Raw genomic sequence first — 27255 nt, 5'->3', positions numbered from 1 at the left:
TGCCTAGCGGGTTTTCGGCTCGAAAAACAGGAGTAGGAACGAGGTGGTTTCTAGTCATTATGAGTCTGACACTCCTGGCGTCGCCCAAGACGGGAGAAGACATTGGATTATTTTCCCTCTTAAAAAATGACCCTGTCATGTACCGATGCAATGAGATTTTTTAGCCTCTAGGAAATCTGAAAAAATGTGAAGATTTATAAAAGACTACACTTCTGCAACAATTTTTTGACTGAAACAGTTTTTGTAGAACAAGGAACCAAAATATCATATCATTATCATCATCTACTGCTGACCAAAGGCCTCTTCTCAAACAAAGAAGGTTTGACTATATAATCACCACACTGCTCAATACGGGTTGGCAACTTATAATTTCTAGTTTCCTCACGATGTTTTCCTTAACCGTTCGTCAGTGGTGTCTGAATAATCTTAGAAAGTACATATAACTCGGAAAAAGTCACGTTTTCAAGTCCGAACCCTCATACATGAGGAACTGGTGTCTTAAATCTCCAGGCCACCACGACATATCATATCACAAACATAAATAATTAGCGTCTCAGATATAAAATAATTCACAACAACAAAGTTTATGGTGCGTACTTTAGTAGGGGCCCGATGATCATGCGCGCTGCGGGGGACGACATCTGTCGGGTCTCGGGTCATCGGGACCCGGCATCGGGCATCGCTCGGCACCCCTCGGTAACTGCCCACCTTGACTCACCTGATTTGGATCAGCTATGATTACTTTGCTACGGGATGCAACGGGCTTGGGCTTGGCTCTTGGGGATTTAGATACGATATTTTTTGTAACATTCAATTTGATATTTCTAATACATATTTATATTTATACTTGTAGTGATGACTATGAACTCGTTTAGTTTAAAAGTTTAAATCTATATTTGAATATCTATTGGTTTGGTACTTAGGTACTAGTATCAGGCGCAAGAATAAAAAATATATATCTAATTGTTTAAACTTTTTTGCCAAGTAAGGGTAGACTTAAACCTGAATTAAAAACTTTAATTGCCTTTACTTCGGATACAGGAAACACTTATTGACACTGTTGTTATTGAATAGACCGATATTACTCACGGTAGTTATTATAATATTTAACTATTGGTACATTTATAATAATAAAAACAATATTCATTTTAATCAGTCACATTTGCGACCGCTCGACCACTGTAAACAAACACATAATTAATAAAAAAAAAAAGAAAAGACAAATTAATTGAAACTTTACAAACGAGACACAACGTGGAAGTATGTCAAACATCAAACAAGAATCATTTTTGTTGATTCAAAATAATCTGAATGGTTTTCCATCTCACAATATTTTACAAAAGGGAGAGTGGAGGAAGGTTATAATTTCCGTGGGTGATTTTTATAGAGGGCTGGTTTGATTACTCTTGGTCTCCGAGTCAGTACATAAAGGGCTTCTGCACAAAGCTCTGTGATCAGCATTATCCCTTTGTTAGCGTTTTAATCAATCAGAGGAATGGCACGGTACGCCTGCTCGAGCCGAGGGCTTAGCGAACGTATTGCTATCGGTTAAGAACATTGAATATACTATTGCTATTAGTATTTATAGGAGTTTTGTTTTAACCTATATAACTCCGATTGTCAAAGCTTTAACTTTTTTTGCAATATTCTAATGTCCATATGTATCAAAAAGTGACTACCTAATAAAGTTGTATTCTAATTTTAGATTTACATTTAATTTGTATGCGTTCTGCACTCTCAGCCTAACCTTTTAGAATAAGACGACAGTTTTGTAGTTTCAGTTTAAGCTGATAAATTGTATACAGTCAGTCGGATGAAGTTAACATTGCAAGTAATTAAACATAATTATTATTTTAAAGCCACAACAACAATATGAACTGATCTATATCTAAGTAAATATTTTCCTACCATCCATAATAATGAAAACAAAATGGGCGCAGCATGTGGCCTATCCGCTTACGTAGCATACCGGGAAAGGGGCTTATGGTTCGCGTGGCTAATTATGAGGTAGCCGGCTTTTTGATTCCCATTTATCGTAAATTGGAAGTAGGCCAATAAAATATCGTGCTTTAATAAATTAGGGCGGATCGCATGAACTTTTGAAATGGATTTATCGATAAGTGAATCATGAAAACAGTTTGCGCAATAAAGTAAATTCTTGTTAATTAATAAACAATCAATCCAATGCATTTCATTCATTAGTATTTACGTTTCGCTCCAACTGTATACAATTTTAATTGGCAATTTAATAAAGTTAACCATGTAAGAGTCGGGTAGAGTAGACACGTCGTTTGAAGTAGATACCCCGACGATAAAGTTTTATTTGGGCCCTCCTTCCCGTTGTAAAGCAATTAATAAGGGCTAACAATTTACCTGAATAGGCCAGTAAAGAGAAAATTAAGGAGACTGCCGACCTCGGCTGCTCATTACGGCGCTGTATTAAAAGCATCCGCCCTTCCGCTTCAATATGCATTTTTACGAGCGAGCAGGGCGATGGTTGCGGAGCTCGTGCATGTTTGATGCGGACAATCTCGGCGCCCGCACCCACCTGCGACCCTACCTGAACCTTCACGTATTTCACTAGATTTGTTTTACAACTTCCAACTTCTGCCAAGCTTTTTGGTGGCCTTTGATTATATTCGGAGCAGGATTTCAAGCTTTACACGAGTTGTATCATAAGCAATAGAAACTGTGCATTTTGTTGTCATTCAACCAAAATGTTACACAATTTCGTGTATTCTAGTTCAGAATTTAATCTCGCTGACCTACATACGAGATTCACATACAGCGCTAGGCCAGAAGCGTGTAAGTTAAAATTAAATATTTTCTGTAACCTGAACAATGAAAGTTATACACGACTGTCATTGTGTAGGCTTATGTGTATTGCAGCAAGGCGGGGTGTGGGGGATGGAGGGGAGGCTTGGGGAGCGCTGTAATCAAGAAGAGTACCCCCGTCCCCTGGCGCAGGCTGCGCACTGTACCCCCCGCGCCCCCGCACCCCGCGTCCCGCCCGTCCCGTCTCGCGCCTCTCTAACCACCTCGAGGGCAATGCCTCAAACCTCTATTGACTTACCGTTTGGTAAAGAAATATTTTCACGTTTTCTTTGTTGATATGAAAAGTCAATACCCCCAGACAGAGCTTTTATAAAAGAGGGAAAATGTATCCAGTGAGGCTTTATGTATATTATGCATCTTGTTACTTTGTCTTTTGTGCATACTGGGAGGCGTGTTTATGGTTTCTGTTTTCAAACTTTTTTCACTCTTCAGTATAAATTACTGAGTTTAGTTATCTAATGATTAGAAAACGTTGCCCCACACTAGGATTTTCTCCTGTATCGTGGTTGCGTTTACAAACATACAAGTTCACATACACGTTACACATGACACCCAGACCAGAAACAACAATTTGTGAATCATAAAGAGTTGCTCCGTACGGAAATCGAACCCGGTACACGTTAGAATAAAGTTAACTACTTATGTCGCACATTTTAAGTACTTACCTACCTACTTACGATAATTATTCACACGCAGGTATCTACCGTATTTCTGAAATGTCAGTTCTTTGCCATTAAAAGTTAAGATGACCCTGTTTTTGAAGAAGTGTATTTTTTTTAATATTGTAATTGAAATTAAATATAGATAAAATTGTGTTTAAATAAAACTCACCGATTTAAACAAAACGATAAATAAGTTGCGAGGTAATGAAGCGAAATCAGAAGCTACCTATTGATCGAAGATTACCCTAAAATGTGGACTCATTCGCTTATTCACTTTACACTTGAAATAATCGTTAGGGAACACGAAATGCTTTATAATATCCGACATTTGTGCCAACAATCGGACTGTAATGCGCGGCTTTTGTAGAATAACAAAAGTTAACCTGTCGGCTCGTCCGGCGGCAGAATGGAATCATTTTAGGGTTGGAGGGAAGCAATGACAAGCCGGGGCCCGCAATGCACTCAATAAAACCAGCACGTCACTGCGCCTACTAAACCAAACTACACGCAAATTACAACCCTATACTCATACTTTCAAGGCCGATTTGCATTTCTTGTTTAAGTCTTGCAGTGGCTTGTTTGAACAAAATCCGCCATGTGCTTCCCGTGCCGCATGGCGCGCTGACAGCACCATGCGATCATTATGCTCGCAGACATTGACTTACTGATTTATTTCAATAGATTTCAATGTCGGCCAAGTGCCGTGACAAAACTTTAATTAATTAAGTGCAATGACACCGAACAATAGCACACCTGTGAGCGTTCTGAAATACAAGTACTGTTGCTAATACTGAGGATTGAGATTATAAAGAAGTACGAGTAATCAATGTTGCCAACCTGTTTGACAATATTCTATAATTCATGCAATAACCGTTATCTTGTTAAGTAACACACTCATAATATCTGTTCAAAGAACTCAATATAATACCAGTAATATGAATAGTAAAACTTCAATTCGGCCATAAAGTCGCAAATCGAGCGATTAAACGGTCTAATAGCTAATACCATTAAGTGATAAATGCAACGAGTCGCGTATGAATAATTCCACTGGATGGATACAATGTACGGCTTTCGCTAAACGGCTCCATATTTTCAAAATCCCCATGGAGCAATAATATTCAATGAGCTGCGTGAAATAGACGTATCGTTTTGTCACTGGTGTGAGGGAGATGGGGATGGCGAGGGACACTGGATGGCAAATCCTGGAGATTAGCACGACGAGAGTGACATGTGGCCTCCCGGCACTTAGCACTCCCTCCCCGCGCCCGTGTGTACTACACCTATGATACACTGCGCACTAAATCCGAACCCATAAATATTTATTGCGAACATTACGCAAAGTTAATCGAAGACGATTTTATGCACCACACGTCAACTAACGATGCATCGGTTTTAATATATAGGCATATCAGAAAAAATACAAAGTTTGTCTACACTACTAGACGTAGAAAATGTAGTATCTAGTTATCTCTTGCATAAGTTTCATCATCTTTGCTACGAAATACTAAAGCTCCATGTAACGTCAGATCAAAATAAATAAAAAATAATTAAGTTGACATTGAACCACTAAACACTTCTGAAGCAAATTATTATTTTTTTTACCTAGGCAGCATTTACTGACTGAAGGAAATCGTTCTTGAGTTACTTGTACAATTAAAACATTATTTGGAGCTCAGTGAGATATTTTTTATTGATAGTAAATCCGTCAATAAAAAATATATGCTGCATACAAATGCCGTACAAAAAGCGCATACAATGATACACTTGTTTGTTGTTGTTTAGAGTATCACACAAAAAAGATTACACAGATTAAATGCGGGTAATTTGCAAATGGATGTGTAACGTGTATTGAAATCGTCGGCAATGTAACATTTGTCATTGACGTGTGCTTACAAAGGGGTTCACACAATAGGTGCTTTAGAGACTAGTGTCCACTTGTGTGAGATCTGTGATATGGTCTAAGGTCGCTGCGGGTCACTTCGACCCGATGTGGGTCTATGGTGCCCGTCGGAGCGGAACGCCTAGCGCCAATGACGCCATATGCGCCGCGCATTATGGCGCTCCACACCCCTTCAAGATTGATGACAATTCTCTCTTTGCTGTATTCAAACGTATTAGGGCATGTAAATGTTATGCGATCACTTAGTGTAATAGCTTGCGAAATTCTTTTCAAACGTTTTACTGTGTTGAGTTGTTTAATATTATTATTTTTATATTCCTGCCAATACCGATATTGATTTTACTTCCTCACTTAGATACCTAAATACATACCATAAGCAGGTATTTAAACCTGCTTATGTTACGTATATAATACCTATAACTACAAATTAGATAATAGGTACTGAAAAAAAATTTAGTTTTTGTTCTTAAATAAAAAAAAAAACAATGCATTTTACGTAAAGTGTTGTGAGTTCGCAAGTTCACCCGTTAGGTCCGCCTGTGTCCCACAAAGGCTCATTAAATAATTCTCACCGACTTAATCATTAAAGTGGAGATCGTTGTCGGGTCATCGAACCCCCATTTGGTTTTCACTTCACTTCATTAGCTTACTTACCGACCAAATTGTCTCGTCCACCAATAAATTATTTAAGTTAAACGTTTCTGGAAACAAATGTAGGTAATTACTTACTTACAAACAAAAACAAAGACAAATTTTGATTAAATAAGTAGATTGTGTATGATAACTGGCTGTTATTTTTATTTGTGTACATACTTAAGACGAAAGTCTATGTCAACCCTAACCTAAATCTATAGAAAGTTTGCCAAAAATATGGGAATATAGATCCGATCTACTATTATTCTAGTTTTTTTTAATTATATTTTCATAAGAATAAATTAATGTAATGTAAAAGATCCACCTAATTATTTTCTTTTAGCCCTTTGTTGAAAAACATACAATTTAAAAAAAAATAAAAAAAGACGTGTAGGCACGTCAATACTTACTTATCTTTTTGATAGTTGATAAACGTGTTTAATATCAAAATTAAAACATAACAAAACACAAGATTTATTTACACACTTCTTTATAATCGCCCCAAGTACATACATGGAGTGTATCTAAACAAAAAGTCACTAAAAATATTTTCCTTTCTCACAACCGACGATAAAAACAGTGAGAGCATGTCATTCGTTTTGTAGGGTCGTTTTCACCCTTGTTATACCACCAAAACACTTGGCACAAAAAGTGTAATGGAGTTTAGTAATGACCCCCTCCCACAGGAGCACAAACAAACTGGTACCCGCTGTGATGCTGCCGTTTGTTTCTTCTTGTTTCGTGTCAATACGCACTCACATCGCCATTCTATCTTTTACTAACTGGTGTCTCGTTCTTAACACGAATGAAGTTCTTAATTTGATGCTTAATTCTTAATTTGAACGTAGATAGATTGTTCAGATGCAATAAATGATATTTATTTTTGCAAATAGGTTACAAGATAACACTTTTACATGTCAATCTCTAAAATAACTAGATGAGGCCAATCAAAATAAATCTTTTATTTGATTTTAGCGCATAACATGAATTAATAGAATGTTTTTTTAATGAAACAAAATGTGCAAGACGATGTATGAGAATACATAGTCTTGTTAAAGTCGGTACGAAAAATACGGTAGGAAGAGCTTGTAACAGATAAAGACACTGTCTCTGGCATGGGTCACATACGAATCAAATGTAACACTAATGCGAGCCGTGGGGTCGGCAGACCCTCTCGATTCAATTATCGCGCGGGGCTTACATTCTATTGTCGGGTGAAAACGATACTTGTGAGAGATTGCTTTATTGTTTTTTCTCGTGATTAAAAAGTATAGACACGTGCCCCCGTTTTGACAAGGACGGTGGTTGACTTACGGGTATGTTTTCGAAGAATATTTCCATCATACTGGCAAATAATTTATAGTAAAGTTATTTTAATAACTAATGTAATTAAGTTTTTATTTATAACCCTTCTAGACACTAGTCTAGACATCAAGTTATATTTAGTAGCTAAGTAAATTGCTTATAATCTTTCTAAGAAACGTTTCATTATAACCCTTATTTGTAAGCCAAAAGAAGTGAAAAGGGGAGTTCATTATATGTTTACCCGGCCCATAAATATATTTGGGTTTCTTTTATCTAATAAAATAGTGAACAGGTGCGTGCTGGGTGTGCGTGTTGCGAATGTATCCGAACGTGGCGCGGGAAACTGATTGTTCTCCAAATTCAATTACAACGCCACCGCAAGCCGACTTCTCGGCTTTGATTCTGCAGTAAACTATACTAAATCAACGTGGTTTCTACGCGTGTGAAAGTTCATTGTTTTTACGTGAAACCACATACATTTTTCTTCCATTTCTAATATGGAGTAACATAGTGGAAGATGTTTCCCTACAACATTACATTTAGGTTGATACTCTGATACATTTTTATATGTTTGTTTGTGTGTGCGGTTACTTACTTTGGCGTGTGAGGAATATGTTTGCGGTTTTTATGAGCAACGATAATCGAGATTTATGTTAACGCTTAAATTGAATTTCCTTGTCAGTTCGTTAGGTATGGTGGACATGTATTTTCATAACTGAAAGCTTGTGATAAGGAGTTTAGTCCATTACAGCAGCTCCTTTTGGGTAAAATTTTCGTATAAGGATAGGTAATTAAACAAATTAAAATATTACAATAATATTGGACTATACATTAGAATAAGTATCAGTCGAAGGAAGTGGGCAGAAAATAAATTAAATTAATTTCAGTTTAATTAAAATAATAAAATTAGAGAATATTATTATAGTAAACTAGTTGGGAAACGGCGAAGATACAATTAAAGGTTATTACTAAATGTTCCCAAACCCAGTGCTTAAAATTATATTCTGTTATACTCATGGATTTTTTTGTCCCAAAGGTCTTATAGATAAAAGGACAGGTACGTATGTAGACTGAGTATTTAGAAGACAGTAGACAAATATTAAAATAGTCACAACAAATTGGCTTATATTCCTAAAATACTCAATTATAATTAAAAGCAAGATTATGAAAGTAAAAAAAAGATTTACCTCTGGTAATTTTGGTACATAGGTACTAAATTATATTTTACATAATATACAAATAGTTACAGAGAATTTTATTAAGAACAGACGACAAAAGGATAAACGAAGCACAACCCACAAAGGCAAAGACACTTTATTTCCCTTTAAAGATGCAAAATGGAAAGCCTCTAAAGTGAAAACAAAGAAGAAATAGAAAAAAAAAGTATTTTTATCCAGGCGCAGTTAATACGATCCAATGACTTTTGGCAATTAAGTAATGGATGGGTGTCTGTTGTTGCGATCGATCGAATGTAACGCGTGTTAGAGTTAGCCTGTGTGGAAATATGAGGGGCTTGTTGACACGTTATTGTGTAATATACTCTGTGTACAACTGGCAGTGTTAGAGTGCTTTACTACTAGAGATGTGCTATGCTACGTTGCTGTGGATGCGTTTAACTTCCACCAATCATATTCATTGGTACACATAAATTAGCATTGGCGAAAACGGACTTGGTTTTGAGGGGGATAATCACCATCTCCCGCCTTGGGCGAGGCGAGAGGGAGTGTCAGACTCTTACTGACTAAAAACCACCCCGTTCCTTCCCCTGCTTTTCGAGCCGGAGCCCCGGTAAACCCGCTAGGTAGTCCGCAGCTCCGGAAACGGACTGAGCTATGCTGTGTTTTTATATGGAAAAATGCGTGTTCTGGATGGCTTCCCTAGTATCGATATATCGTATTCTCGAGCTGCGCCTCTCCCTCTCACTTCTACATAGCTTAGTATCAGAGGAAATGGTCACATAGTTTCACAGCTTAGCTATTTCTTCTTCGCAGCATAGCTGTAGCTATGGAGAGTGGTTTTTCACCAGAGATGTATCTCGTAGAGTATTAGATATCTAAAATTGTATATTTTAATGTTGAGCCATTGCACGTGTTTAAATATGAAGCTGAAGATTGATGTTGCCATGAAAGGATTAGAGATAGGAAAGTATTGTTTGTACTAAAGTCTTAATTTTTAAACAATGGTTTGATGTATATAAATACCCAGCTTTATTTATTTATTTAAAATAGACGTAGATAAATAAACATGGAAATTAGGAATTGATTTAACTGTACCATATTTTATTGACTGCACGGTTGGTGCGGCGACTGGGCTGCCGCTCAACGTGTACCGGGTTCTATTCCCGCACGGAGCAACTTTTTGTGTATAATTCACTAATATTGTTGTTTCGGGTCTGGGTGGTCTGTATGTGAACTTGTATGTTTGTAAACGCACCCACGACACAGAAGAAAATCCTAATGTAGGACACTGTTTTAATAAAAAAAATGTTTTCAATTTACTCAAAAGAATTCTCGCCTCATTATTTTATTTTACTGTTGCATATAAATCGCTCTGATACCAGTTCAAGAGACGCGCTACTTGTAATACCGCAAGGGGAGACTATTTGCTTCTATTACACCAAGTGCCAATCATACCTTCTTAGTACGACTCTGTCTGTATGTCTGTCTATATTGACATATAGAGCAATCAACGAGTATTTCCATCGCAAGCAAATAAAAATATATTTTCATATTTATTTTTATAGGAAAAAGTTACCAACTTTTGTGTTAAAAATGACTCGAAATTGATAAGTTGTGTGTTGATGTGTGCACTAAAAAAATTACCATGTTTTAAGGACATTTTCGGAAACTTCGTTTCCTATCCCTGCCCTCAGCAAGCTGGAGGACACTCTACATCACGTTTGATTAGACGTGTCTGTAGAACACGGCTACCCCAAAAGGTAATCGGTTCGACATTCGACTTAGAAACGGGATTTCAGAAACATCTAAGTAATTAGGTAAGTAGGTACGTATTGTTGTGATATAATGTAAATATATGCTTTTATATCGCCACACCATTTATTCCCGAAGGGGTAGGCAGAGGTGCGCATTATGGCATTTAATGCCCCTGTACAATGTATAAGTCCAAGTCCCGTGTAATAAATGGTGATCCTATTGTCATATACTGAGCCTATTGCCATACATATTATGTAATAGTATGTCCAATATATAATGGGTACATAAACAAAAATGTAGTATTTATCCTGTTTCTAGATCTTAGGTATAAACAAAGTACTAATGTAGCAACCAACCTATTGTTGTGACCGCACGCTCCCCAGCCAGGTCGACAAAAGACAAAAGGATTAGCCTCGACCGGCAACTTAATTTACTTATTCATTCATAGTTGAACCACTAATTGGTTTACGTAACCTAGGTTTTTATTACTAAAATATAACTACGCTTAAATGAATATTTAAACTGTTAATTACTGTGCAAGTATCCGATAAATCAGTTAATATTAGGTTATTGACGGTAAAATAAGATTTATTCTGATAATAACTTAGGTAAAGCTAGATTAGGTCAGCGACTTATCGGACTAGATTGAAAAGAAACATCAGCGATATAACTTCAGAGTTTAATGGTTACTTGAACTATTCCTTAGTAACGATTTTGTGTTAAAAATAATTGCAAAGAACTGGTTTAACCTCTCGTATATAAGACAACAATAGAAAACACATTGTGTCTCACGTAGATCTGCGTTCCGGCGTTATACGAAGGGTTAAGTAACAAATAAATGATTCTGGATACGGCGGTAAGAGATCTAAGAAGTAACCCAGGTGTGGTCATTCGTTTAAAATTACATAAAGTTTTTATTGGTTATATTCATATATAATACGGAAACAGCACTAATAGGTTATTTGTATAAAACACTTAGGTATTTGAATGTTGACAATAATAATAAACTTTTTCATTACGACCTTGAATATATTAGCAATAGTTGGGACATATTACTGTATTAAATAGACTACACTCTACATTATGGATGCATTAAAGTAATTTGATTTATATTGAATTTATTAACGAGTTTCGTACTTACATACGTAGGTGCAACACCAAAATGCATGTAGATATATTATTATTTATTATAATCCTAAACTTAAGAACAATAATTAATTAGGTATTAGCACTATAAATAGACAAGTATTAAGTACAACATGAATGACGTTTCAAGTCATCATCAATGGCGTAAATTAATATTATATGTAATAACATACCTAGTTATGTACAGTACAGTGTACATACAATACATCTAAAATGATTGGAGTAAGGACTATTTTTTTCCCTTCAAAAACGTTGCCCCACACTAGGATTTTCTCCTGTGTCGTGGGTGCGTTTACAATCATACAAGTTCACATGCACATGACACCCAGACCCAAAACAACAATTTGTGGATCACACAAAGAGTTGCTATAAACATATATATTTTACATCGATGTCCAAGTAGACGCAGATTGCAGAAGCCAAACCTGTACAAGATGATCAATTAAGGAATCAATCGGACGTCTTCGTGTATTGCGTGAAATCAATTCGTGCCACTATAATCAATAACGGTACCTCTATATGTTCGCAAAGTCGTCGATGGTGCCACCGCTCTTAACATTTTTTTTTATGGTATAAGCCGGTAAACGAGCACACGGATCACCTGATGGTAAGCTATCGCCGCTGCCCATGGACACCCGAAACACCAGAGGCGTTGCAAGTGCGTTGCCGGCCTTTTGGGGGTTAGGAATTTAAAGGTTGTTAAGTCAAGTGTTTGTTGTAACTGGGTCTCCGGTAGCCTCACTCACAACGCAAGCGTTGTGTCACGTTGGTTTTCTGCGTATCAATCCAATCAAGCCGGCCATTCGTGCCGAAGTATGGCTCTCCAGCACTTAAACATTTTCAATTCGTTATACTGACCATTTACGTTTTGGCATCTATCCTGTAACCATTAAAGAAACTTCTAGATAGCATTATTATCTACATATAATAGATACACTAACATTTTTTTGCAAAATTTAGGCATGTTCAACTAATAAGGAAATCGCCAGCGTTGATCATTGGGCACGTATCTAATTAAGGTAGCCGTTGTAAACTCTATTTCCTAGATCTACGTTATTCTTTGTTGATCATAATAAAATAATAATATCCTATTATAGTTATATAACTTAATTTTGCAATTAGAATGAATATCAGTTTAACAGTCCGTTCAATAACAACAGGCGCATGTTTCAAGGACTAAGTGTAGCATGCGCTTTGCACGAGGCATGCTGTAGGTAAAGCAAAAGAAGTACTTGTCAGTATTAAATGTTTTAAATAACTAAATACAATAAGTTGAACAAAAACGAAACGAGAGCGCGTTTGACGTTCTGATTGGCCAGCGCGAATGAAGTAACCAATCAGAGCACCGAACGCTCTCATTTCTATTACTTTAAACGTAAAGCAAACTCATACTAAGTGTACAGTTGCCTCTTAACTCTTAACCAAAAGGAGTACGTTTTTTTCTTGACGATTCAATTAATTAATTAATTATCACAATACCTAGATTGTTAGTAGATAATTGCTGAATTAATGAAATGCAGTGTTTGCTTAGTAATAGCAGAATTATAGCTTAATTTGAGTCCATATTGAGCATCTTAAGTCAGTACAGAAAGAGTCTCCTAGTAGCCTCCGAGGTGGTTTTAGTGAGGTAATATAATCTCACACTGCTTAGTTTTCTCCTCATAAAGGTAGGAAGATCCCTGTCATAAAAAAAGGATAAAAAGAGTAAAATTTCTTACTGTTCCCGATACATTTAATTGTTTCATATTAAAATTCATAAGACTCACCATAATCAAAATTGTAATTAAAATAAATAAGGAGCTCATTTTTTTTTATTAAATTTTTTGATGCTCTATTTTTGTATTCTCGTCACTTTGCATTCATAACTGAAAAACTATTCTTCAAACTTAGTGTTTGTTAGATGTGTTGATATTGAAAACAATATTATGTTTGTACTTTATTTATTTATATTCAAAATTAAAAATATAATGTAGTGAAAACAGTATAATACTGTTATCAACAGTATGGTTGGCAACCTTAGATAATGATAAGTCAAACGAGATGCAAAAGAAAATATTTAACCGACTTCCCAAAAAGGAGATTCTCAATTTGGATAGTATGCTATTTGTCTATGTATGTACACTGATTACGCCGTGGTTTGTCTGGACTGATTTACGTTATTCTTTTATGCATAAACTACTGAGATTCAGATTCAATCTGCACGGTAGGTGCGATGGCTGGGCAATTGGCTGCTGTGCAACGTATAGCGGGTTCGATTCCCGCACAGAGCAATTCTTTGTGTGATACACAAATTATTGCTTCGGGGTTACACCCGAACTCGAAACTGTATGTTTGTAAACGCAACCACGACACAGGAGAAAATACTAATGTGGGGCAACGTCTTAAACAACTCAAGATATACATAACACTTTATTAATGCCTTTTAATTTGCGTATTATTCACTAAAATATGATTACACAAACAATATTTTATTGCTATTTATAGTAAGTTTATAAATAAAACGATGTCAAACTAATTGAGATAATAATAATTCGGTAAGTACTTAATGCTAATGTGAACATCCTCAAAAGGACAAAGCAGTAATATTTCTTCGACATGGAAATTATTTATAGTCGAAAATTTTTAATAAGATCCTTGAGAGGATTATTATTGGCCAATCTGCATACTGATGTGCTCAATTAGAATTTACCTAAATGTACGTGTGATGTGGTGTAATGATAATAAATTCATGATGAAATGAGCAAGCACTTAATTAGCGAGTTACATAAATATAGTAATGGATCTGGTGTGTTGCGGCATATGGCGCACGGCGGCCCTACACAACGTCAAATCACTTACTATTATGATGATGCCACGGTAATTACCGTTTTACTCCGCCATAAAAACAATGGGGTTGATACACGCATGTATGTAGTGCGTAAATGCGTACTCCCTATCAGTTTGGTGTGCTTATAAGGCATTTCAAATGTGTATCTAATAAAGTAGATATTTTGAAAATAGACAAAGTGGCTACGAATTTTGGGTGCTTAGGCGATAAAATTATTTCATACCTACTAATCATTCTACAACTGTGCTACTTATTTAATGCTAAAATTAAATGTAAACAATTGCACTAATAATGGTTTTTGGTAGACACGAAATGATGAAATAAACATAGCTAAATATTTTATCATTTCAATGTGGCATAGTCTTTACAGGATCAGTATACAACATAAACATTTTAACTCTACCTATACCTAATTACAAAGTACTACCTGATTGTGATTTTGTGAAAAGTGTTGGTGCGTGCAGCGTGCGATATTATCTGTGGCGAGGGTGCGCCATCTGGCGGGCAGATGCGCTGACGTCACGCGAAGCCCCGCGCCCACGCCGCAGGCAGCGGGGCTTCGGACGATGGCACGCGCACGCGCCACATCTCCCCGCAACAGCTGACCCGTACTCCCGTACTGATTTACTGACGTATACCGTTTATTAGGTAGTAACTGCAAAAGTCGTTAGATTTATAATTGGGACATTATTTTTATTAAAATAGGAAGGTAAAAAAAATCATCACCACGTCAATTAGGATTCCCTGGGTTATAACTAAGTGACAATTATTAAGATGAATCTACATAAATACAATTATTAGATACAGTTTGTAAGCAGGCTGAGCACCTACGCTTACACCTACTATTCGCCTGTAAACCTATAGTTCCAAGAATATGTGGGTGGCCTTTATTAATATGTTATATTTTATAACAAAATTAGAGTTAGGTATATACCTGCAAGAACAGTGTTTTATTAAAAAGTATTTTCAGAACGTGCTTGTTATAATATAAAGATCGCTTTTTTTTGAGGGGGGAAAATCATTCAATCTCTCGCCTCGTTTAAGGCGAGAGGGACTGTCAGACTCTTACTGACTAAAAACCACCCTGTTCCTACTCCTGCTTTTCGAGCCGGAGTCCCGGTAAACCCGCTAGGTAGTCCGCAGCTTCGGAAAGACCGCTAATGAATAATGGTATTCACAATACTCCTTTTTAACATTTTCGTATTATAAGTTTTTAAACTGACATGGTCACTAACACTATTATTAGAACTTATGACGGGATATTTACCATGTTTATTCACTTCGATGAACAATGATGACAGTTAATCCGTGATCATGGCGCTTGCAACAGTGCCGAAATATCGGAAACTCATAAAAATTTTCGTATTAGCATTTTGTAAACTAAATACCCTATATTATAAAAACAAACAATCTTTCAGTACTTTACATAAATTACATTTACAGAAGGTAACGCAGAAGAAAATTCACTGCCAAAACGTTTACTGAGATTCGGCCTTGTCCCTGATACCAGTCCATAATTAAATATCCGACAGTAAGTATGTAATCGATGGCAAATTATCGATCACAATCAGGATAACAATGGAAGCAGTTAATTGATTTGTTGCTTAAAGGTCCAATAGTTTTTCGTTTAGGAATTCTTTGTAGTTGGTATTTACAAAAAGGAAAACGTACTAGTCCTACGGCTTTTTAAAAAAAACCATCCTATTACTTCTCCCGCCTTGGGCGAGTCCGAACTCGTATACCTAGGTATGATTTCTCTCTTACTACTATAACAAAACAGAATTCTAGTGGGTAGATTTTTCAGATAAATGAGTTTATGCCGAATACCTATAATATGGTAAAGTTGCCAAAGGTTTGGTAAAGTTGCCATAGTATACCGGTAACTATATTTCTTCTGCTACGTTGCCAGCACAAAAAAAGACACGTTAATGATGTCAGACCCGAAATGACAAGGAAAAACTTATATCGCTTTCTCCTTATAAGCTTAAACTTTTCTTTTTCCAATGAATTCCTTATTAACACACAAAAAAAAGATCAAATGACACATCAATGACGACGTCGCGTCTTACCTGGAACGAACAAGAACAAAAACTAAATATAAAGAATAAACTCTTCAAAGGAATATTGCATAAAGGAAAAAATAATTTTGAGAACTTTTCTGAATACATTATAAACTATCTACGTTATCCAACAATCATATATGAAAGAAATGTCCACATTATAAGTTTTAAAAAGTCTTTAAGGTATGATCTGTACTATCATTAGAACTTGAGACGGGATATTTACCATGTTTATTTATGTCTATAAGTTTCCGATATTTCGGCACTGTTGCAAGCACCATGATCACGGATGAACTCCACATCCCGCCTCAAGTCCTAATGATAGTGTTGGTGACCATGTCAGTTTAAAAACTTGATCTTTACTTATTACTACGGACACAACAATGCCATACTAACTCAACCTAACCATACAAACTAATTACTAGCAGATCTATCGTACAATAAGTTATAACCAAACAAAAGTCATAAATCACAAACCATCAGCTCTTCGACTGAGACTAAGTAAATTAGGGTCAGGCAATACAAAGGCGTTGATTACTACATGATTACATTAATGTTATTCTTACACGTCGTTATCTTAGAGCATGTATCTGAAGCGTTAACCTTAGAAGTAATGGCTCGCTCTGGTGGGCAACACGCGACGCTCGCAACAGGCACAAGGGCAGGACGATCACAGTAATTGTGACCCATCGAGGACGTAGTCACCACTTTAGGTCATGTTTACTGTACTATGTTACTATGTCCTTATTGGTACGGTGTTTGTGTACTTCTGAGGCTAGTATAGGTATAGCATAAACTAGTTGATGAACGTGATTTTGTCTCATGGTTTTTTAAGGAATTTCGGATATAAGAATTACGATCCTTAAGTACAAGATTATCTTAATTTTTTTTTCATATTTATACGCCTTTTATCCCCGAAAGGGTACAATGTGTACCACTATTCACAATTCATGTTGCATCCATGTAATAGATGGAGAGGCTATTGCCATATAACGCGCACATTTCCAGACTCCGTGCTACTACAGAGAAATTATAAAAAACCGAAAAAGGCCCAGCGTACTTCGATTTCATTTATTTTTTCAATAATTTATTTATTTCTATTGTGTATTCCTAAGTACTACAACTGAAATAGGAGATATTTAAACTGTCCCATTTAATCTACTTAGTACTTTTTTACTTACAATTAGTGACAGATTCGTAGTAAAAGTGAAAAAAGTTCAATCATTCCGAGATAACAGTAATCTTGTTCACGCAAAAAGTAACCTTAAAATGTTTCCAAGGTGCAATCAAAATGTCTTAAAATAGGTTCAGCTGTTTTAGACGAGAAAGCAAGGCAAACGTAAAGTTTAGTCTTTAGTACTAAAAAAAACTGTTTCTTTGATGAGGTGGTCATAAGAATGAGTGCCAAGCAAGATTTCTTGAATTTAATTTCCACATTTTCAGCAGAACAAACACAATATCGTCCGAAATATAACTGCACTGTGTAATTTGACTACTCGGTTGACGTGGTGGCTGGGCAACCGGCTGCCGCGCAACGTGTAGCGGGTTCGATTCCGACACGGAGCAACTCTGCGTGATCCACAAGTTGTTGTTCCAGAACTGGACGTCATGTGAATGTGAATTTGTATGTTTGTAAACGATTGAAACCCACAGAGACAAAGAAACAGGAGGGAATCATAGTGTGGGGCAACGTTTAAAAAGAAGTATCTATCTAAATATAACAACAGATTCGCTTTTAACGACTAATTATATAATTTAATAATTCAAAGTCAGTACTTAAAATCACTGTATTGGAACTGAATCTGTCTAGTAAATGAGTCGGTCATCGTTGACCACAGATATCCGTAGCCGTGGACGGTACGATACGGCACCAAGTACAAGATGATTCAAATTTTTTTTTAGTCTTCGTTTAACGGAAACTGTTTAGTAACGGAAGGCTAAGATATACGTAATAAGGACAATTGTACTTTAAATTACTGGTCGGATGTTTCGTATTTTTAGTTTTTTGCTGTGATTAATGATTTGAGGTAAATAGCTACTTAGATATGTTTACACACTAAATAACTAAATGCTATCTTGCTCGAAGACTTCTTTGGCTCATAATTAATTGTGGTGCTTAAATGTGATTGGCCCCTTTGCGTCAAGGATGCCATTATGGGAGGATTCTGAGCTAGCTATGGAGATGAACGATCTTTGGCTTTAAATCCCAAAACATACTTTTTTGAAAATTAAAAATGAATACTTAGAGCATGTAAAGGTCCACGTGCACATTTGTAATCTTATTATCTTACTAATATTATAAATGCGAAAGTTTGTGAGATTGTATGTATATTTGTTACTCAATCATGTCAAAACGGCTGGAAGGATCGGGATGAAATTTGGAATAGGGATATATTGTAGTCTGGAAAAACATATAGGCTACATTCTATCCTATAGGTAGACGCTAGAATTTATATATAGACACAAAGTCAACCAGTTTCTACGATACAATTAATCAAAACGTAATAAAATCCTCTTAAACAAACTGAAACAAAACAAGTTACGTAAACACAAATTGGTCAACTCCACATTGTCACCTCGTTCACGAAAGTTCTACTTATAAAAGTTTTGTTTACATTTTTTGCACAACGCAAACGGTGCCCGGTACAGAACGCACAAGTTACGGGTTAACAAAAAACACCAGGTTTTTACGCTGAAGCGAATGTTTTGTTACGGCCATTATTTGTCAAGTTCATTGACAAAAAACAAGGAAATAATTGGTTAAATAGTAATTGTTTACCAAGGGAATTAATCAGTTTCATCGTGTGCGAAATTTTGTAAGGAAAAAGGATTGTAGAGAACGATGTACCAGTATTCATCATCCACATCAAATATAAAGTCGCTTAATTAATTTGACGTCTCTTCTACAGTCTCTCATGAAGAACTCGACAGACGTGTTATTTGTAGGTTTTATTAATTAAGTAAGTACTTAGACGTAGATGCATCTACTTATAAGATATGAATGAACTTTTCGCTTCCACCCAATAAGATGTAACGTTCTGGTGTTCGGCATTTAACCCACAAACGAATATTCGGTCAATATGAAGAACCCAAAGAAATATTGCTTAAGGAACGCTATCGTGAAAGAATGTGATGAAAACGTAACAATGACAAACTATTTTAAACAGAAACAGCAAAAAGACAAATAATTACCTCGAGTACCTTTTTAAAATTGACTGGTTAATTGAGAAAAAGCCCAATCTATTTTTTTTAGTTTTTTTACACAAAGGGTTAGAATAATAAGTAGAAGTTTTGTGATTAATTGGTGGGTAACGGCATTGTTACAATTATCCGCGCATTAAATGAGACACGAAACCGTTTCTAACCACTTACTATGAAAAAAATAAATTTTAAATTGTATCAAAATCAAAGTGACAGTAAAATGCTCTTGTTATCATCGAAACGAGAGCATTCGTGTTTAAAGGTTTAAACTTGTTAATTAAAGGCGTTGTAATGGCTTCATGATGATTTTCTCGGTGGGAATTTTATCAGATACTTTGTAAACACCTAAACACTAATTATAATCAGTTTGACAAATACCGAAGAACTATAGATTACGTCGTTAATTCCTATGAGAAATAAAGCCGTTTTAAACTAGTCTTGTTGTGGAAGGCATTGCATGGAAGCATAACTAAACGCGAACCGTCGCAGTGAGCATGCGCGCGATTCAATTTCTGCCACCGGAGCCCCGGGCTGCGGCGACTTCGCCACGCTCGCATTGTGGGTTAATGAGGTAGCGTTAAAAATAATGCTTTCTTTTTTAATCCGACCTCATTAACCGACAAAACCAAGTAAACAATAACGTCGCATCGTGTTCCTACTTGCAACTTGATTCCCAATGCTTAACAGAATAGGTACTTACGTTTTAGCACTGTGAACTACGAACCAAGTAACAATTTAACTTGGCTAGTTTTATAACAATTAAACGTTGCATGGGAAAATAATGCGTGGATTATTCTGGCAATTTAGGTAAAATTACAACATTAATATTCTTGTGTTTACTCAAATAACCGTTGCTTAGTTTCATTCAATTTGCGGGAAATCTTATCATTAGATCCCCACGCAATGATGTCACCGGTTACAATGATCTTAGTGCAACAATAGTTGCTTACAGTTACGTTATTTCTTTATAAGTATAAGTAAATACTGATATAGGTACAACAGGGATGATGACGGGGTATGAAAATGAAACATCTATTTAGAACGTCAGTTAGGTAATGATAAATATTAGACACATATTTCTAATTTTATCATAAAATATAACAATACGTAGACATAACAAATCAAAAGTTTAGGAGTGGGAGCAATCAGCAAATATGTCATTTCTACGTTTAAAACGTACCTAGAAGTGACGTCTCGTTATATTTCAAAGCGACATAATTATCTTCGAAAGAATTTGTTTCCGAAAGAAAATAAAAATACGTGTCTAATATTTTAAAATAATCTACAAGAAGAACATTAAAATAAAAATTAGTCAACTTCCATAGTATCCACAAGTGCGTGTCTATTTATTTATACCCTTGTATTTGTTATTAATAAAGATAAATAATTAATTATTTGTTCTGACGAAATCACAACTAGCCAAACTCGTATCCTGTCATAATGAATTATTATACAAATAATGCAAGAAGTGCGTTTATTAAAAATATTTGTTTGGTAAACATTATGCCCCTTCCTTTACCACCAGTACCATGCTTACCCCAGGGGGGTCGGCAGAGGAGGAGCAAACAAAGATCAAAGACTCAAAGTGTGCACTTCAATTCAAACTGAAGAGTCACTAATGCGTACATTTTGATACTCACAAATGGGACAAAAAGAGAGTCATCATGCAGAAGTCGTGTTTCTGTGTTTGGTATTCATTCTTATAGGACCTACAGTTCCTGCAAGGGAGGGAAGATTGTATTTATGTAAAGGATACTTACTGGTAGTGACAAGCCAATACAATTTCGGATTTATTTATTTTTTATTAAAGGAAAACGCTCTAATATTTTCTTCTTTGTCGTGGGTGCGTTTACAATCAAACAATTTCACATGCACACGACACCCAAACTCAAAACAACAATTTGTGAATCACACTAAGAGTTGCTCCGTGCGGGAATTGAACCCGATATACGTTGCGCGGTAGCTATAGTTGTCGCCGCGCCAACCATGTAGTCAAATTTAGTAATTAAAGAGAGGTGACTGCAACCAAATGCATTAGGTACAAAACTGGATAAAATGGTTACATACTTAGTTTTATTTTCATAGTTAAAATTCACGTTACATTTAAGTAATGACTTAGTTAAGTAACTCTTTATTCGAAGAAGAAATAGGTGATATAGTTAGTATACACTTGTATTTGTAACCTCGCATAATGTTAAAACAGCAAAGAAACCAGTTATAAAAAAACACATTGCAAATAAAAAAAACATGATAAACAATCAAAATGACATTGCAATTTTATTTATACCCCGTAAATAAAGTGTTACGTAGCCAGTGGTCGTTGTGGAACAAACACCCGCTAGCCAGCACCAGCGCGGGCGGTGCGCGACGCATGTTAGCCACGATCTGGTTTTACGTTTGTTTGTCAAATATATTACATCTCTATTGACACAAGCCGATCATTAATGCAGGCAAGGGCCCACTTATTAATTTTAATAAGTGGGGTTCGTCGCGTTTTGAAGGGGCGACGACAGCCCGTCAGGTTTATTTTGTTAGGTTTGATTTTATGGGCTCTGTTAGTGCACTTCGCTTGTGGTTTATGGTTATTGTAAATAAATAATTTAAGCCGTCTTATAGTGTTCAATCTTGGTAGAGAATAATTTAGGTTTCACTTTATTTCATTCACCATTGATTAGGCTGTCTAGACTATATTAGAAATTGTTTGAATCTAGGCTCTAGGAGACTGCTGCCAAGATATTTAATCGTCGTTATCTAAGATTACAATATTAGGTTCCTTAAAATAGAATACGTTCAAAACTCACAAGGAAAAGTAAGTACTTATGTAAAAATTATCACAAACACGTTAAACAACACGAAGATAAACAATAAATTCTTAAGCGCCTGCTCACAATCTGTTACTACGACGACGATATGCGTAACTCAAGAGAAGGTATACAAAAACGTATCTCATAAATAATTAAGCAATAAAAATAGGCAGAGTGGCGCTCAAAAGAACAATAAGCAATCACTCACATCTCTAGTTATCATCGTATGATCAGATGCAGGGTAGGGTTGCTACACTAACCCCCAACTGGTAAAGTACCATAAAAGTGTTCGGCCGCCGCCGGCGCGTGCCGCCCGCGGCGCATCTCTAAATTGCATTTTAACCTAATTACGGAACGATATAATTTTTCGGTTCCGTTATAATCAAATCAAGCAGACGTTATGAAATTAAAGCGCTTTACAACGGGCGGGATCGCGACCTCACTATCGCGTTGATGCTAAAATAATTCGGTTAAAAACACATATTTTATTTATATCTACATGTTTTAAACAATTATAAATCTGATAGAATTTTGAGAGGAATTATGAAACATTTTGGAGTTATTTGAGATATTTTTTTCGTTCTCTCGTCTGTTCGTAAGTCTCGCTAAAACTCGAGAACGGCTGGACCGACTTCGCTAATTTTGGTCTTGAATTATTTGTAGAAGTCCAGGGAAGGTTTAAAAGGTGAGAACAAAATGTTTGACGCAGTACGAAGTTTGCCGGGTCAGCTAGTAAGCAATAATTATGTGATTACTAATTTAAGCAAAACAAGAGGACGACAATCAATATTACATCACCTTGTCAATATTTGTGAAATGATCATGGGAACTAGATGAGGTCCAACACGGGCTGGTTTCCCACAGAAATTGGACACCGCAGCCCACAGGCACGCGTGTGATGCATCGCACACGAATGGGGACAAATTTCTATCCAAACTGATCTCATCAGTTTGCCAATCGTTTAGTGTGCGGTACACAAGAATTGCAACAAAAAAAAATTAATCAAGGTATTTTATGTATTTCTAGTACAATGTGAAACTTTAGTTAAGTCTGAAAAGTAATGTTTGTTAGTACTACAACACAGTAAACTTGTCAGTAGTCATAAAGTCCCCAATGTGCTATATCAAAGTTTCACAGAAGTTATTATCACCATAAAGTTTTTGCAAAGTTCTCCTTATACTTTGTATACATTTTTATAGCAAGGGGTTGGTTTGAAGAAGCACTAATGCTTCCCTAGTGTTTCCGAGCGAGTTGGTTGCTGTCGCATCCGATGTGCAGATTTGAAGGGAAAGAAGCTCCAGGAGTGCTTCGCAACCGTCAATTACGTCGGGCCGCGCACGCGCCGGTGCCCTTGGGACCGGTGGCACACGACCGCCCCACACAATTTATGGAACAAAGTATTACGTCCCGGTTCTGCGTTTAAAATTCATAAAAAATATTTTCGAATGCGTTCCGTTGTTTTGAATCATAATTTTATATTGTGCCAGTGTTTACTGCTATTCGGTAAATGCTATGAGAAGGTTTTACTACAGAGTTTTTATTTGTTTACCAAGAAGAAAACGTTTTATCATTTTTCATTTTGTGTTTTGGAGGAGTAATACACCACATAGAGTTTGATGCCTTGTAGTACCATTTTATAACACATATATTTTTCACTTTTCTTATTGATATTATCTACCACTGCCAGACCTATTAATGACCATATAGATACAATTGCCGTACTTATAGCTGAAAGTAGATGTTCTAACAACGGGACTAAGAAAGCGATCTATTAATAAAACATCGTGTTGACCCAGTGGGCCAGTCCGCGTCCGCACGGTGCAACATCCGCGGCTCACACCGAATCAAGGCTCGCTCACGTTTCATAATGTATAACCTTGTAACCTGGTCTGCGCACGCGTTTAGGGTGGTTCCAGTGACGCTAAGCGTGATTTATGTCGTCGTAAAGTTGCACACGGCTGGCCGGCGCTCACTTGGATAATTTATCGTAGCAACCACGCTGCACGGTTGACCACGGCCTAGCCGGATTGAGCCGACGATTCATATTGAGTATTTATAGTATCGCTCCACCATAAAATAGCCGAATGCTTTGTACTAGTACATGTACCTATGTAGCTGTATTATAGTCTCTATAGTGTATAGAAACGAATACATATGTAGTTCGAAATAACGCTGACAGAGGGAGTCAGATTTGCATATGGTCTTGTTAATTAGTTCTAACTTCGGTTGTTATAAACCGTTCCAAGTTCTGTACTGTAAATATGGATTATGCAACTGTTAGCTTTAGATATTAATTGGAACTTGTATGTGTATACAGGTGTAGGTGTAATTATGTTAGTCTATTATAATACAATAATAAAATGTTATATCAACGAAAGATGTAAAACTATTATGTTTAGTTCCTGGAAATGGACGAAATTAACTGTAAAAATAGCGTTGTCTATGACATAATTGCTAACGTATAAACAAAGTAAGTAACTATGTATCTATGTATGTCAGTAGGCACATCAGCAATTATGTCATAGCCAATGCTATTTTTACAGTTAAGTCTGCATATCCAGGAACTAACATAAAATAATTATACATCCTTCGCTGATGAGTGTCAAAAACTCCTCTTGTAAGCTATCAATTACTTAGGTTTTACCTGTGTACTTTATTTTAATTTGGAGGAACATTCGTTATTTAATTACTCTTGGAAGCTATCAATTACTTAGGTTTTACCTGTGTACTTTATTTTAATTTGGAGGAACATTCGTTATTTAATTTCATTTTCATTTATAAATAAAAATGTGCGCCAAGCTGCTACGAGACGGTTACGTGTTTCTTGAGATGCTACGAAGATGCTACGCGACGCGCCGCCCAAATATCTTTGTCACCTACAGCGTAGCACGTAGAGCGAGCTTTACCAACACCCTATTCACAATATTTGTAGCATACGTGCAGGTATACAAACTAAAGCTACGATTTATGAACATTTATGGCTACATTTCGATTTACCTTTAATCCTTTATTGATGCAAAAGAATGGTGCATAAAAAGTAAAGCGGTGTAGCGGCACTCATCTGTAAACACTTGAACGATGTAAAGTGTTCAATATCGGTGGGAAATACTGCGAAAATTCTTTTTACAATCGATCGGTGGGTGTATCCCGAGTACGTGTGGATTGGTCGGTGGGCGTGGTGGTTGTTATCGGCGGCCAATAGCGACGAGTTGGTGATAAGAGGGTTGGGGGTTGCGCGGCGGGGTGGCGGCAGTGCGCCGGACGGAGCGGTCCGGGGCGGCCGTGCACCATGCTAGGGGCCATGATGTACCCGGGCGCTGAGGATGCCGACCTCGAGGACATGCGAGTGCCGCCGATCCAACTCGAACACTTGCCCGAAGTATTCCTATGTACGTAATGTTGTGTTTTTGAGTGCCAGTGTTCCGTGTGCTGTGCTATTTTCTGTGTTGCGTTTGTAAACGTTAAACGTGCTCTAAATAGGATCTGTGATGTTTTGAAAATATCATTATTTATTCATCTGAATCTGTGAAAGTCATTTTCCTACTAGTGTTGAAATTATTCATTGTTTTTCAATACTTATTACTTTTCTTCTTGTTTTTGTTTTCACTTGACATTGCTGATTATCATGTAATTATTCATTTGTTTTCTATTTATACCTTGATCAATATTTCATTACCATTTCTAAACAATCTTGTTGCTAGACACTATCCCAGTTGCACAGTGACTATAATGGTTCAGCTGTTTGATTATGGTATGTTTCTGTGTTCTTCCTTGAGGTCTTATACTCTTCTCATGAAGGAATTCTCTAATATCATAATTAGTTATTTTACTTCCTACATTATTGTGTATTTATTAACACAAAATCTGGTCTAAACAATTCCAAAAAACGTAGTTCGTTTGTTTTACAATATTTTTTAATCAATATATTCCTTCTTATCGAGGTAAAAGTCCATGTTATTTATTATTCTCAGATTGATTGACCGACAACATGGTTCAAAATTTTGATTAATTGTAGGCAATATCATCTTGTAATGTATTACTGATATATTTACGTTTTAGTGGAGATAGTTCTAAGCAATTTGGCTAAAAATTCTTCATTAATTTTACTGACAACAGCTGTTTAGTAAAATTGGTTGCACTACTTGCAATAGATATTTAGAACCTAATCACTTATCATCCTCTATCCAAACTATTTCATTAAAAAAACGTTATTATATCACACAATCATATCAAATAATATAATTAAAATACATAAATTAATGCAAAAAATCAGTACATTACACAATATTCCTCATTCTTTTGAGAACTATGCTTGAACACCATCTTTTAATAAATTTATATCAAAACTTTTTTAAAAACAAGCTTCTATATAGCTTGTGATTTATGGTTATACAAACTAAACGTGTATATAAAATATCAGTTCAATCGTTTTGAGATGTTTGCTTCAAAATTTAGTTACAAAGATTCCACAGTTAACAGACAGACATACATATATTGCAAATTAAATAAGAGCTTGTAAAAAAATCTATCCCTTGAATTTACCAGCTTTCAACGATCTTGTATGATTTTTAATTATATTTTTACTTTAACTTAAACTTTAAATTCCTTGCAATATTCTCTTTTTGGATGTGATAAAAGGATTTTTGAAGATTTTATATTTTAATTCATTCTGAGGTACTATGATGATTGATGATATAAATAATAAAACGAAATTCTTAAGAACCCATCGCTTATGCTTTCGTCTGCGGGTATATGAGACACAATAAAAAACATAGTGTCTCACGTAGGTCTGCACTCCAACATACGACGGGTTAAAAACAATTCCTCGATTATACAATAGTACGTAGAACCTAGGTTCTTACGTAGGTGCTAGGTATATAGTGCTTTAAGTAAGTAGACAGGTACTAACACATCAGATAGTTTCGCTTAATATAATTTTATCGGAAAAC

General features: G+C 36.0%; 1 protein-coding gene across 3 annotated transcripts in view; it reads left to right on the top strand.

The window, feature by feature from the left end:
• LOC118273516 (LIM/homeobox protein Lhx3) overlaps window positions 1-27255 on the top strand; it is a 39818-nt gene that overhangs the window by 4415 nt on the left and 8148 nt on the right. Inside the window, exon 1 of one of the 3 annotated variants that reach the window (XM_050697003.1) lies at window positions 25543-25695. The exons of the other annotated variants lie outside the window; for them this stretch is intronic. Coding sequence (XP_050552960.1) covers window positions 25596-25695 — 100 coding nt within the window. The 5' untranslated portion in view covers window positions 25543-25595. Of the gene's footprint in view, window positions 1-25542; window positions 25696-27255 lie in introns of those variants that run through there. 3 annotated transcript variants of the gene reach the window in all.

This window comes from Spodoptera frugiperda, chromosome 1 (assembly GCF_023101765.2).
Source record: "Spodoptera frugiperda isolate SF20-4 chromosome 1, AGI-APGP_CSIRO_Sfru_2.0, whole genome shotgun sequence".
NCBI lineage: Eukaryota > Metazoa > Arthropoda > Insecta > Lepidoptera > Noctuidae > Spodoptera > Spodoptera frugiperda.
Note: the sequence above shows the minus strand (reverse complement) of the source record. Positions and strands in the feature narration are given on the sequence as shown.